The sequence below is a fragment of the Rhipicephalus microplus genome, chromosome 5 (assembly GCF_043290135.1).
Source record: "Rhipicephalus microplus isolate Deutch F79 chromosome 5, USDA_Rmic, whole genome shotgun sequence".
Taxonomy (NCBI): domain Eukaryota; kingdom Metazoa; phylum Arthropoda; class Arachnida; order Ixodida; family Ixodidae; genus Rhipicephalus; species Rhipicephalus microplus.
Window position 1 is genome coordinate 168,583,532 of NC_134704.1, and position 15,410 is coordinate 168,598,941.

The following is a 15,410-nucleotide window of genomic DNA, read 5'->3' on the forward strand; positions in this document are numbered from 1 at the left end:
CCAAACGCGGTATTACACGACGCGAATGGACGACTTAGGTAAATGACACATATAAACACAATAATCACAACATGCATGCATGTCACATGACTACATGCCACACTCATGATGCGCTCACAGCCGTTTCACTAGCGTCACATATACCAAATTTGGTATTACGGTACGTGAATAAATGACAAAGGTATGTGAGTGGTGCAAACATGATAATCCTCAGTTGCGTGTCATGTGTCAACATGACTACATGCCACACTGATGATGCGCTCGCGACCATTTCGCTAGCTTTACATAAGCCAAATTTGGTATTACGTCACGTCAATAGCTGATGAAGCTATGTGACTTGTGACTGGTGCAAACATGATAATCATGAGATGCGTGTCATGTGAGAACATGACTACATGCAACAGTCAAGATGCCAATACATTCCGACTTGACGCCGTGCGCGTGCGCACCAGCGTTCATTTCGTTATGTCACGCCGGCGTTGCCACGCCAGGCACCGGTCCTGCCGTATACTCGCAGGCGCGTACTGCGCTGCGTTGCTTTGACGCATGCACCTTTCAGCGCATCCGGCGTCCCTCCGTCACGAAAAAAGGGAGATGCAGTGTTGTCTGGGTAAAGCACATGCGCGAAATGCAGCATCTCACATTTAATTCCTGCTGCCGTCGGGCCGCGCCGACGGACGCTGGTAGCGTCCGTCATGCCTGACCTCAGACGATAGACTTCTCGCGTTTCGCTAACGTAGCGTCGCTGTACCCAGCGTGTGCGCGCGTCAACGCTACATTGGAGTATATTGAGCTCTTCATGACGCGCTCGCGGCCGTTTTGCTAGCTCCACGTATACCAAACTTATTGTTACGTGACGTCAATGGCTGGCGAAAGTATGTGACTGATATGCGTGTCATTTAGGAACATGACAACATACCACGCTCATAGGGTGATCGCGGTCGTTTCGCTAGCTCCACATATACTAAATTTGGTATCATGTGACGTGAATAGATGATGAAGGTAAACGACACATCCAAACATGTTAGTCATGACACGGAAGTCATGTACGGCATCATTTACATCCACACCTCTTAACGTTGTGCTGTTTTGAAAGTGACATATCAACATTTCTGTGACGTACTTCACATATCATCAATTCCCCCTGTATGTGGGCTCTGCCAATTTTCGCTTCGAGCCCATGAAATAAGCAAACTCTCGTAATGCTGCAGACACAAACCAAGGAAATGTTTTTCGAGTTATCCAATGATGCAGAGCTGGTGATTACCCCATCCTTTTTCTTTAAAGAAGCAGTGACACCAAATTTCAAACTTGAGATGTTGCTTCATTTGATTGATCGGTATGCATGAGTTTATATTTAGCGAAGTATGAATCGAATCCTTTACGTAGAAGTAGTTCTATTTTGAGCAAAACAAGCGTCCAAAGCTTATCGGTGCGTTCCTGGCCAAGATACATTGACCGTATTTTGAAGTGTTTTGCAAGCTCATATTGTCCCCGTCTCAGGTACCAAGTAATTTGATTTGATTGATATGTGGGGTTCAAGGTCCCAAAAGCACCATATGAATATAAGAGATGCCGTAGTGGAGGCCTCCAGAAAACTCGATCGCCTGGGGTTCTTTAACGCGCACCCAAATCTGAGCACACGGGCCAAGAACATTTCCGCCTCCATCAGAAATGCAGCCACCGCAGCTGGGATTTCATCCCGTGACCTGCGGGTCAGCAGCCAAATACGTTAGCTCCTAGCCCACCGCGGCAGGGCTCAGGTACCAAGTCACTAAGAGTGAGCAGTGATCATGTCGACAATTTTATTGCTGTCATTGCAGTGTCTACATGTTGGATGGATGAATGGATGGATATGGCTGTACCCTTTAGATCGGGCGGTGGCTAGCGCCACCAAGCCGTAATACTTAATGAACCAAAAACTAGATTTATTTTTTTCTTTAAAAAGTGAGTTTGAGGATCCGTACTTTGCAGTGAAGGGTTTAATTTTCACCTGTGCCTTGACTTTAGTCACCAATCAGATAACCTCCTTCCGGTTAAGTCTACCCGCTTAAAGTCTATTTTGCCCTCCCGGTCCCTAAACCCCAGTTCTTTGAAAATATCTGCGCCATCATCCTGAACTATAGGGTGAAGCCCTTTACAGAACATTATCAAGTGTTCGGCAGTTGCTTCTTCCACTCCACACGCATGTTACATTTCACGCCGGCTGCCGTCGGGCCGCGCCGACGGACGTTGGTAGCGTCCGTCGTGCCTGACCTCAGACGATAGAGTGCTCGCGTTTTGCTAACATAGTACCGTGTAATACCGCGTTTTGCTAAAGTAGTAACGCTAATGTGGTACCGTGTGGCAGCGACACCTCGCTGCCTAGCAACGGTTTCACTTGCTTTGTGTCACTTGCTTCTTGCAGGGCGTTCCTGTGAATGCTGCGTTTCTGTGGAACCGCTTCAGGTGATTTGTGGTGGAGTGGTCAGGAATACTGTGATTATTTGAAGATATGGTCATCGGAAACAAGTGACTTGCGCGTAGCGTTCATGTGTCTTACCAACCAGCACAACCTGCACGCGTTTCCAACTGCATCGTCGCTGTTTGGTTGGGCGTCCATATCAGAATCGCCGCTCAGAAGGAGATCGAGCGGTAAATGATTCCCCCCGCTGGAAATCACCCCGGTTGTATATTTTATAGTGTTTTCATCGTCGCTTGTGGATGCTGTTGATGGCAAAGACATGTCTCTACACGTTCGCACCGAACATGTGAATGGTCTACGAAAATTGCATCACTATTTCGTGCCGTCACGTGATCAGATGAGGCGGAATCACAGTAGGTGACACATGGCAGTACTAAAAATTGTTGGACTTTGGAACTGTCTTTAGTTGGGTTTGATACTGTTCATACTAATCGACATCACTTATACTAATTCGTCCTTCTGTTTCATTTACAGCACGGAATCATCACGCGAGGATCAATATTAGGAATAGAGAGTTCTAAGACGCACTTCACACAAACCCCAAAATCGAAATTTATTGCGCATATAACTTTTATCCATTCGATCCCCGAGTACTCAAGTGTTGCTTGGGATCCTCACAGCCAAGTAAATATTAACACACTCGAAATAATTCAAAGAAAAGCAGTCAGATTTGTTTACAAATGTTACAGCTATCCTACGTACCCCAGTGAACTGTTGAAAAAAGCTGACCTACATACATTTCACGCAAGACGGCAATGCGATCAATTAAAATATATCTTTATAATTGCCACAATAAGCTCTGAATAAACAAAGATGCGTTTACAAAGCGGTTTACAACCAATCTACTCGATCCGAGCGTCCAAAAAACTGAAAGAATATTCCCGTAAAACAACAGCTTTTGAAAACCAATTTTTTTGCGCACTGCCACCAACTTGAATGCTCTGTCTCGGGATTAGATAATCTCCTCAAATGTCCAGTTGTTCGTGGCAAAACTTCAACACCGGCATCCCACACGACTTTCACTGCTTTCTGTCTTGCCCTGTAATATTTCTTGAAATATTATCATGGCATGCTTGTGTTCAAGGCCTTGTATTCTAACACATCGCTGATTTTTTGCCCTGGTATAAAGTGGTTACTTCTTTTTTTATTTTTTTTTTGTTTTTTATTGAGCAGATGCTTTTCGTTATTGCTGATGTGTTGATTTCTTGTATTTCTTTTTTTCGTGCGTTCACGTGAAAATCGCTAATATTGTGTAAGTTCTGGCGTTTCAATTTTCTCGATAGTGTAGCTACGCGTGGTATGTTTCCCTTTCTGTTGTAGTTCTATATGTTGCTTATACATATCGCCCACCCTTCCCTGAGGCCTTCTGTGTGAGGCTTGCAGTACTTCTGAATGAAATGAATATCTACGTGACATGCGTCAAGTTGATGTCACTGCTGCTTTAATTGTGCAAGCATCACGTAAACAATAAGAGGTTCATGCTGGAGGACATGCAGTGAAGCACACTAGAACAATTTTCACAATTATTGAACACACGTCCATTGTGTAAGTATTCAACATTCCTCGATTTATACATTATCTTGACGTGCCAGCTAGGACCGAAAAGAGGATCTATATATGTTTGAACGAGCAGATTGTCATCAAATTGAACCACTAGGAATACTATAGCATTGTATTTTATACGAAGCCGCTTGTCGGAGCTTTCGAGATTCGACATCCCTGGTATTTTACCTGGGACAAAGGGAGTTACCCTGTTTGGCTGATATGATTAGTAATGCAGTCAAAGTAAAAAACTCACATCGGGCTGAAACTCATATTGAAAAATTAGGCAAAATCTGACTTGATTAAAATGTTACTTTTGAACAAAAAGTAAATGAAAATATTCACCGCGCGCTAAGTAAAAATTAGGTTTGGCACTTTTAGCATTTATTAGAAGTAAGCGCTCCTGTTGTGACATATTACATTCTCTTTCAGAAGTGTGGTTCCGTGGGCGCCCACTAAAAATTGAAAAAGCACTACAGAAGAGAAATGAAGCCATGCTTAGCCACTGAATATGAGCGAAAGCATAATCAAATACCACATTGGCAAAAAAGTAAAGAAAACAAGCACTACAGAATAAAAATGCAGGCATGCTAAGCTACTGATCATGAGCGAAAACACAATAAAATACCACAATGAAATTCTTCCTTCCCTTTATCTTATTTTGTACCCCCATCCTTTTATGCACCAAGCCGCTTACATTTGGCTTCGCTTTCTCGCGTTCTCGATGAGTGAGAATTGATTATGAGAAAGTGCTTTTGAGTATTCACAGTTTTCTAACCAAGCAGAGAGAATATTTGTGCCCTTACCATGTCAAGTAGCTCCCGCACCATGCCATTCCAGTGCCCGCGGGAGTTCCGGCTGCCGTAGGCACCATCTCTGGCGAGCTGCAACTGGTAGCGAAAGCCCAGCAGCCTGGACATTTCTCGGAGCAGATCGACGCAGAAGCCCTCGAAGCGATCATTACCGACAAGCTTATGTGATGACTCCTTGTACATAATGTAGGGCGCATTCTGTAGCAAAAAAAAATTCACACGAACCATATATTTGTCCTATATACCTAACGTAACTCTGTTGGCTCTCAAGTAGCTGTTATAAAAACCTATGGTTTCACACTTTCACGAAAGCAAAAATATATACTCGAAGCAAGGCGAACGCTCACTGCCACTGTCTGTCCACTAAAAGAAAACAAGATATCCTCTATTGTTACCTCCTACTTTATTTAGACAAGCTAAAGTGTTGCTTAATTGCAACAATCGCGCTTTGTTTTCACAGGCAACGTACAAGTAAGCCGCAATACGGCACGTTGATCTAGTCACTTAGGATTCAGCGTGAAGTTTGTGATGCGCAGCACAAGACGGGAACGAAAGGAAGGAAAAATCATGGCTTGATAGCTTCTAGAACCAACGTACCAACAAACGATGCACGGATTCACAGCCCTAGTCTTGCAAGAAGTTGCGAAGTCTTGTCTCAGCCGCTCTAAAAAATATAAGATTCACTGCGGCATATGTTGAACTGAGACCCGACATGATGCAATGCAACTCCAGCTTGTTTACCGTTAAAGCGACGAACCCTTATTATGAACTTGACTCTGTGGCAGGAATTCTAAAACAAATCAAATGCTGTTTAGCTTTTTATACATGTAGCACGTGTGTGAAATTGCATTCGGACATTTGGATGAAGTGGCAGAAATTCGGAAAACGCATATCGATTGTAACATTACCATATATACTAGGTGTTTCCTAGGGATGTCTTATTGTAAACATAGCGAAATAAAGCATACCAATAGCGTAGTAATCCTGAACGTTTTGTTTTTGAGCGCACTCAATATTTCTTCTCGAAACATCTTTTCCGTCTGGGTCATGGTGAGACCGGCAGAGGCGCTCCATGTGCCAACCTGGGTGATTGGAGGAAAACAACCACGCATGTATTCAGGCGTCAATGAACCCTATATATGTATTTGTATGCTGGCGTAATGCAAACAATAAATTAGTACTCTCGTAAACATTGCCTACTATAATACTGTTTTGTAGCTTTCGAAATTGTTGCCTGTTTCAATATTAACTAAGTAAGATCCCCATCGCGTGCCATGCAATGTTAATTATTTTTTTACAATATTGGATAAAGGAGAACTGAACTAAAAGGAGTAAGTAGCATGCAATTTAGAGATGACCAAGCGCTCCTAGATGTATTCTATGACAGCATCGCATTTATGTTGTTTCTCACAATGTGGTGGGATAACACAAAGTATAAATGCTTATTGTAAATTATTTGATTAATTCTTGAAATTCAGCAGTAATCAAATAATTTACAATAAGCATTTATACTTTGTGTTATCCCACCACACAAAGTATAAATGCTTATTGTAAATTATTTGATTAATTCTTGAAATTCAGCAGTGCCCCGCCGCGGTGGTCTAGTGGCTAAGGTACTCGGCTGCTGACCCGCAGGGCGCGGGTTCGAATCCCGGCTGCGGCGGCTGCATTTCCGATGGAGGCGGAAATGTTGTAGGCCCGTGTGCTCAGATTTGGGTGCACGTTAAAGAAGCCCAGGTGGTCTAAATTTCCGGAGTCCTCCACTACGGCGTCTCTCATAATCATATAGTGGTTTTGGGACGTTAAACCCCACATATCAATCAATCAAATTCAGCAGTGATGATTATCATGTGCATTTTTTGTAGATGATATATACCAACTAGTTTACACCCAAACTTGTCTACTAGTAACTGCCTACTCGAATTTATTAGTGCACGGATGTATCAGGCCGCAATTCTATTCGGTTGTATGGCGAGCAACCTAAAAAGGGTTGCAGTGGTAGATTGCGTAAGGCAGTCCTCCACTCGCACGACGCATTCTGCTTACCACTGAACGCTGTGGTCCCCATTGGCTGGTCGGTAAGAAGTTTTGTGCTACGATATGCACATGATGATCCGCAGTGACATTTGATAGCGAAGTTGTGCTTGGACGAGCCTTTCATATTCGGGGCCCGTGTGGTCTACGTGTGTGCGTCGTAAACGCGCGTGCGCCTCAGACATTGGCTTAATACCACTGCTCACCACTTCTCCCAGTTAACAACGGGTATGTGCTACAGAGGTCCGTTTGACATACAAGAAAAATATTCTCATTGTGAATGTATTTGTGCCACACGAGCCGGAGAAATCTAAGCTTACACCACTTCTACTACAAAGGAAGGAGGCAACAGTAAACCTAACAAATAGCGTGTGAGCTGCCAAAGTCACACCATTGTAAAGTGATCTCTGTTAAGCAGCATTCTCACCAGTGTCACGTGATACGTTGTTTTAGAACCAAGGCTTGTCCGGTATCCATATGTCACGCACACGATATATCGAATAACGCTCGCGTAATGTACGTTAATGTGCGAAAGAGAACCAAAATATTTAGCGATACACTACTATCAATCACATTGGTCAAGGAACAATATGAAAGACCTACAAGCACAAACACTTTATACTGCACTCTTAATAAGTCCTGCCTAGCGCACGTCCTGTAGGTGGGACGCTCTAAACTTTAGAAAAAGTCACGGCTGCAGAAGGCCATGCGGGGAGACTTTGCCGTGACAGTGCAAAAAGGAAAAGGGCGCCCCCTTTAAAACGCCTTATAGGCGGCCGACAAGCCTGGACGCTTGCGATGCGGGCCGAGCGGGCGAAACTCCTGCTTATGGGTATGCTCCAATACCCGCCGTAGATTGCTAAATAGACAGCTAAAGGGACGGCACCCATCTTAAGTCCCATTCCAATTCTCACGTAGCTGGCAAAGTAGACAGCTCCGAGAATACCGCATCGTGGAACAAATATGATGCAGGGTACTTTGCTGTCTAAACAAGATAGCGACTCAGCGAATCGCACAAATAGACCGGATCTCACCGGAATGGTCGTCTGCACACAAGCAGACGCTACATGTGAACAACATTGATTTTTTTTCAGATTTTTACACGAAATGAGCCAGAAAATAAAACTGTGACGCTTGTTTATTTTGGCTTTATCTTCTCGACACAATGTGGCTTCTCGTCACGTAAAAGCCGTTTAGACGTGTTCAATATTACGGACAGCATGAGCTATGTGCAATCTTCTAAGCAGTGTGCGTAGACTGTCTACGCGCTGTCTAAGAATAGGAACACAACCTATTTAGCTGCCGTTCATGTCGGGGCGTGCCGCGCATGTATCAGTGCTGCGCATGCGGAAGCAGCGTCAGCCTCCGGGGCAAGCAATGCTGCAAGGAGGTATACACCAGAACACAGCGAACTCAGTGCTTGTAGCCATACTGAAAAGCGTCTGGCGCCATCTGTTGCAAGCGCAGCGAAGCAACACCCTCAACTGCCACGCGAGCAGATACTCTGCAAATCAAACGCGAAACTTCACAACCCGAGTGCAGTTGTAGTCATGTTTTGTGCTGTTCTTGTGCTTGAATGTTATGCTGATTTCGTGTGAAACGTCGAGGAGACCTTTTTCGACAGTCCGGACAGTCTGCAGCACGTGCATTGTCTGCAGCACGTGCAGCACGTGCAGACTGCGGAAGCAACTTCAACAGGCACGTATTATCCGACTGAAAGAAACGCTAACAGCATTAACTGCGGCATACCTTGGTTGTAACAAACCAGAATTTGTGATGCAAGCCGGCGTCAACGTAGCGCTAAAATCTGCCTCCAACATACGCTCATACACCGCATGTTTATCAATTGTGAGTCCTGGCGGGCACTCGGAACACACACGCGGTGCAAAAATGCCAGCCAGAATAAGATTTCAAAATGCTACGGCGACGCCGGCTGAAAGCTCATGTAGATTCGCCTAGCGACAGTCAAGGCATGTAGCAGTTCGACCGAGTCGAAAGCCATGCTTTCCACCCCGTTCACATCTCTTTTCATTGCGATAGTAGGCCGTTACAGTTGTACAAAGCATGCACGGCGCGTGCATCCACGCGTTAGTCCTAACACGTATATTCTGTTATTGACATGCGGCCTGCGAAAGAGTAGGGAAATAGCTTTGTGCCGCATACTACAGGCATACTGCACGCAAATCGCTACTGTGAAGTAAAACAGCAGGAGTCACGCTTGAATAAACGCAATAAGTATACTTACTCGTACACTTCACTGGGCTCGTAGTTTTTTTTGCTGATGGCGATTATATCTTATAAGGTGGCCGAGCTCAGCTTTTTTCGTTGTGGACGGAAATCTGTGCAATCACGAAACACCACACTGGCACGATTCCTGCGATGCGCTGTGAACTTCACAGGCCGTGCTCAATAATCTGTTCCACTTGCGCTGGTTGTCTTCACATCATACGACAGCGCAGTGGTACCCAGAAGACATTTTATAAGCGGACGCGGCGTGAACAGGAAGTTTTTCAAATTTTAAACTTCTATAGCTAATGCATGCCATGCTAGGGAGGCACGCTTCGGCAGTTCCAAACAAATTAGGACCTCTCTGGGAGAGAGGGTATATATACAGCCGAAGGTGCGTGAGTGCGAGATAGACGTGCTCGCGTGTATACAAGGGGTTGACTATGCACCATTTTCTGTGCGCGTGAAGAAGAGAGTCGCCCTTGGGAACATGAGTGGGGGAATGCGCACCGTTCTCTTGCGTGGATTAATTAAAAAAGAAAACGCGTGGAAGGAGGCGAGATTGAGAGTTCGGAGTTGTGAGGGAGGGTGAACACAGGAGAGGCCACCGCTACTGTCATTGTGACGTACTAAACGACATCACGTGACTCGCCAATTCTGTTGTCAGTGCAGCACGGGCTTTCAACTCCGAGTCAGTTCGTTTCGTAACTTACACGTTTGTTTATACGCTCATCGTCCCAGTTCCGGTCGCATTCGAGTGAGCCTTATAGTGAATGAGCCCTTCCGAAACGTCATGGCACCGATACATTTCACTGATAAAACTGAAGTTGGCGAAACAACTCAGCGTTCATACTCAGGCACGCATCTCACTCAGCGGCCACTTTTTTATTTGGGGGGGGGGGGGGAGGCGTCCCTGCATCCGCAAATGTTCTGTGTGTATGACAGCGTACTTTGCCGACATGTAGGCATGGGAACATTCTGCCTATATTTGCATTAGGCTCGAAAGAAAGATTCCCGAAGCGTGAAATCGCAGTAACCATTCTATTCGGTGCTTGTGTGGTTAAAGGAACGCATTATGCGGTCTATACTTCTCGCTCTGGGGTGCTATGCAGGATCGGCCGAGTTTCGCCCAAGTAACGCGGAGCGTAGGGTCTTCTCGAGCTCTGGCGACACCCCATTATGAACGAGCCAGCAGTGCAAAAAAGTCAAATCCACTCCTCAGCGCGCTGCGTTTTGCTGCTTACAATGAAACCAGTCATCGCGTCAAGGACGTTTTACTAAGTTGGTGGTGTTTTCAAACCAGAGGCATCTCTTTCATTTGTCGTTCGACTGATTGCGGAAATGCCCCCATGCAATAAAAGCGTCATAAACATTTCCTGGTGATATTTTTATACAAACACGAAGATTTTAAATTCATTTTGAAGCTTTTATTGCCTGCACTAAGCCTCCTTTAGAATAAGTAGCATGGAGGCCTCTGAGATCCGTACCGGCCAAGCGTCTTACAATATTGCGATGGCAGCTAAACCCGAGGTCACGTGTTAACCATCATGGTCAGCCTGTACATTCCAGCGTACTGCTCGGCCGGTGCGCGTTGTTTTTGTTGCCATCACCCGCTAGCACCCGATCACCTGTGGCCGACTAATTAGCTGTACTAGGGATGAAGCTCCTAAAGCCTTGGGTTTGTCCCCACAGCTCGTTTGACGTCACCGCCTAGTGAATGACTCACGCAGCAGGTGCGGATGGATGGACAAACGGACGAACAGACAGGCAGATAGACAGACAGACTAACAAACAGACAGACAGCTGTAGAAACAGACAGACAGACAAACGATTCACAGCTTATACCGATAAACCATCTGAAGCTTGGCCCACTCGTCATCGTTCAATTCATGTATATGATGTGGTATTTTGATTTTTTGTTTTGCTGGAGGGTATACTTAAATGGTTATGGCAGGACATGCTATGGCCAAGCTAATTATGCCTAGTCATGGTAAGGTTGAGGTTGTTACGCCACATCTCAAGAAGACCGTGCCGATGAAGCCATGTAAACCCTAACCGGGCCAACTAAAATATGCTTGTTAATGAGCTAACTAAACTATACCAATTAACGCGAAGGTAATCATACGGACGCTAAGTCAAACTATGCTATATGACGCTTACTAATATATGATAATTAGTATCATACTAGTCCGAATTACGTTTATAGCTTCATACTGATCATTGCCTTGCTAATTGCGACAGATATAAGTGCACTTTGACGGAAAACTTATCAACGAAAAAAAGACAGCCCAGTGTAATGGTCATCAAGCCTCAGTCAATTAGTTAAATCAAACTTGAGACGCGGCTGATGCGGTCTTCACTTCGAAGCCGATCACGCACGTGAGTAGACGACCAACTTAAAAAGCTGCAAGAAGCAAGGCTTTCATAAACTTATGCATGGCTCTAGCCTTGCACACGTAGTTTAAGCTCACCAAATTATTTTAAAAGCCAACAAGCTTGCGCTTAGCGTTCACCGCATGAAATGCTTCGCAGCCGCGCTGGCACCTAGACGGTCCCGAGTTGAACTCAGGCCTTCACTAAATGAACGAGTTTTTGTCCGAGTTCACGCGTCAATCACTTTGATTGACAGACGCCGGTGGCGGAAATCGAGTACGTCTCTCACGTTTGCTCTTGCTGAGAAGGAGTACTCACCTCGAGCGGCAACATTTATTATTCAGCTTTATCGCGCAGACTATGCACGCACGCAGAAGTGAAAGCGATATCATTACGTGGCTATGATATTTCGCAGTCAATTTCACCGTGCTCACGACGTTGTCAATCGCAGCCGCGTTAGATGGATGGATTGATTTGGCTGTACCCTTTAGATCGGGCGGCGGCTCACGCCACCTAACCATAATTGATTGATATGTGGGGTTTAACGTCCCAAAACCACTATATGATTATGAGGGACGCCGTAGTGGAGGGCTCCGGAAATCACCTAACCATAATACTTATTGAACAAACAACTAGATTTATCTTTTTTTTTCCTTTAAATAATGAAGTTGAGGACTGGTACTTTGCAGCGAATGATTTAATTTCCACTCGTGCCTTGACTTTAGCTTCCAATCAGATAAGCTCCTTCTAGTTATTTCGCCCGCTTAAAGTTTATTTTTCCCTCACTGCCCCTAAATCCCAGTGCTTTGAAAACTCTGCGTCTACATCCTGAACTATAGAGTGAAGTCTTTTACTGAACATTATCAAGTGTTCGGCAGTTTACTCCTCCTCTTCACATGCACTGCATACCGCGTCTACCCCTTCGTATTTGACCCGATATTGGGCTCGCATTATGGCGTTGCCGCCATGATGCCAGTGTCTTTGGCGGCCACCTGTCCTTATACTTATATGGCTAATTTGATAAATGTGAAACGAGCAGCTCAAGAGTGCTGCGTGTGCACCCTAGCTGCCTTCGAGAGTGGAAATTTCAAAGCTGTAGGTGGAACGAAAGAACCTGTCTGAAAGAGGACAAACGCCCATGAACACGCCCGTGGAAAGCGCGTGTTGAGTTGGCAAACAGATAGCACGGCAATCACGCTGACGTTGCTGCACTGTCAAAATGTTGACTCAGTAGCGACGCTGACACGTTCCCACACGGTGTTTTTCGATAACAACCGCATATGTCCCACATGCGATTCCAACGCCATGCGATTTTTTGTAGCCCATTTTCATCAACGCTGCTATCACGTGCTCCTCACTGTATTTATGACAATTATCACTGAAGAGCAAGCTCAAAGCAAACTCTTCTGCCGAGAAGCTTGGGCCATCCTGCATTACACCCCTCGTGTGAGTTTCCGTGGATACGCTAAAACCAAGAAGCTGCGGGATGAATGTTCGACGAAGCCGAGAATGTGGAAAGAACGCGGCATATTATCGCACGTGTGGCAAACACTTTCGCGAAAATATTTAGTGCACTACGTATGGGTTGATATCAGATGAGTACGGCGCGGGTCTTTTCTGGAAGGTACACAAATTTGCGATGTTTTTTCACGACAGGGTGACAGGCCTTCTCAAGCTGCCTGCATCTCAGGGGTGGCGAGAATGGTTTGGTTCAAATGCTGTCATATTCAGTTGCATATTCAGACGTCTCTTCTGTTAGCAGCCGTGATGTGCAGAGCTGCTGGTAAAAAAAAAGTGGTTGATGCCAGAGACCAGCAGAGTCACTGAGAACAAGATACGATCATTTTAGTTTTTGTCGAGCAAACGATGCGAGCAGGTAATATTGCCAATGTTGACTGCGATGACGGCGAGGATGACGATGTTGGCGACAAAGGCATGTTTACGCCTTCAGAGACATAGCTAGACTGACTGCACGTGCGCTCCTAGCAGACTAAACGCCAGTGTAACGTCACCATTTTTTGTGAAAGCGGCATCAGCTGTGCAGCGGCCTCGACGTGACAGCGAAGAAGCGCTGCCAGCACTAAAATTTGGCGGGCTTTCCAACCATTTTGAACCGTGTTCATTAGCGAATATATTATTCAGTATTACAGATACTTATTTCTCACTCAGAAACGTTTTAGGTCGCAAATCGCTGCTAGGGGGCAAATAGCTACTCGTTGGCCTTAAAATCTTGACATGAGTAAATTTGATGCCGGTGCCCTTTTAACACGAATGTTCCACAGCGTGTCCTCAAGCAGTTTGATTGACGCTAGCACCGCGTATAGCTTTGGGATCTGCTTTGGTATAATACTACCCAAGCATAGTGAGCTACTATTTAGGCAACAAGGCCCATTGCTTCGCGGGTGACATCTATCGAACATCTATTGAACATCTATACATCTATCGGCTGACAGGTCACGCGTCAGAGCGTTCATGTTAACCTTGCTGATGACTGCACTTCTCTCGATAATATGGGAGTCATGCGAGGACACAGTGACTTCGGAAATGTGTGTTCCTGCGACAGATACACGTGGACTCCAGTTCATTTTAGCAGCACGTCCGTAGCCACCTGCGCATACTAGGTTCCTGAGATCGGTGAACGACGGGCCACCGAGTTGCAAGTGGTGACAACCCGTTACGATCTAGAAGAAAAAAGGGCAAAGAAAAAACACTAGTTCAATTCATAAACCATGTCTCTGACGTGAATGGAGTCCAAAGTAAACGATGTTTCTTCCCGACTAAGCACCCCGGGCAATCGAAAAGCGGTGCAAACAAACAGCGCCAGCTTCTCGCTTTCACGGTCAAAACAAACTGGGGCCACACATTTCATTGAAGGAGATATGAAGTCTGCTGGAACCACGTCTTTCATTTGAGAGGAAGGACACAATCACTTCGATTTGTTCAGAAACAACGAGAGTTTCTTTCCGAAGGAAGTTCACCTGCAGTGTCTGCACGGCACACCGCACCTGCACGGGTGTGTTCCTATATATAGATTGCCGACAGTACCACAATTTTGAGCGCGATTTCATTTTTGTTGTACAGTTATTGTGAGAAGACTGTCGAGCAAACAACACTAAAAATAAAACGACCGGGCTTTTCAGTGTCAAAGGTTTCTTCTGAAGCACCATCGAACATTTTGCTTCGATATATACTGAATAGGCTTAGTGAGTCGACTGCGGCCCGGAAACGGCGCGCGGTGAAGCTGCCGGCGACGCTACCTAAAACTCGGTGATGTTGTTTTACGTATAAGTTTTAAACGCTGCGCGCATAATAACGACTCCACTTCACTAATACGTCAAAACGTGAAGCGACACAATGGTGCCTTTATAACCCCGTGATTTTAGCGTCCCCGCCGTGACGTATAGTGTGCTGCAATCGTCAGCGTACGAGATTGCTGATTGAATGTTAGCGAGGTCGAATCCCTATGTATTTGTTGTGAATATTCTGTGGTTTATTTCTGATCGAAGTTTATGCGTATAGTTTACGTATATTATTAGGCATGAACCTAAGCCTCCCAAATCTTTGTTAGAGCCCTAAAATGGGTTCCAAAAATTTTTTTTGCCGCTTCATACAGTGCTCATAGGTAGAACAAGCAGTAGTTGTGATGAACCGTAAGTCGGACACTTCTGCAGTTGGCCCTTTGGATAGCCGGATCGCGAGACGAAAAATCACCGGCCTATTTTAGTCCCGCCTATAAGATGGGCCGCTGAGCAGAGATGCCTCCCGCAGTGCGGGCCACCTATGCGCCCTACATGCCACAGACGGTTGTAGACGGATGGCGCCGCATACAGGTTTTGCCGGCCAAACGGACCATGTATAGGCGTTATATTTTTCGTCTCGCTTACAGGCTATAGACTGCTACTTTAAGCAGGACTTGATTAAGAGTGTAGTCGATGAATTCTGCATACACATCGTGCACG

General features: G+C 45.4%; 1 protein-coding gene across 6 annotated transcripts in view; it reads right to left on the reverse strand.

Moving 5' to 3' along the window:
* The window catches only part of LOC119173630 (glutamate receptor ionotropic, kainate 2-like), a 295,577-nt gene that overhangs the window by 55,964 nt on the left and 224,203 nt on the right, over positions 1 to 15,410 (reverse strand). For all 6 annotated transcript variants that reach the window (XM_075896184.1, XM_075896187.1, XM_075896186.1 and 3 more), the window contains 2 exons: positions 5,787 to 5,900; positions 4,813 to 5,016 (listed from right to left, as the gene is read on the reverse strand). In XM_075896184.1, the coding sequence (XP_075752299.1) occupies positions 4,813 to 5,016; positions 5,787 to 5,900 (318 nt within the window). The remainder of the gene's footprint in view (positions 1 to 4,812; positions 5,017 to 5,786; positions 5,901 to 15,410) is intronic.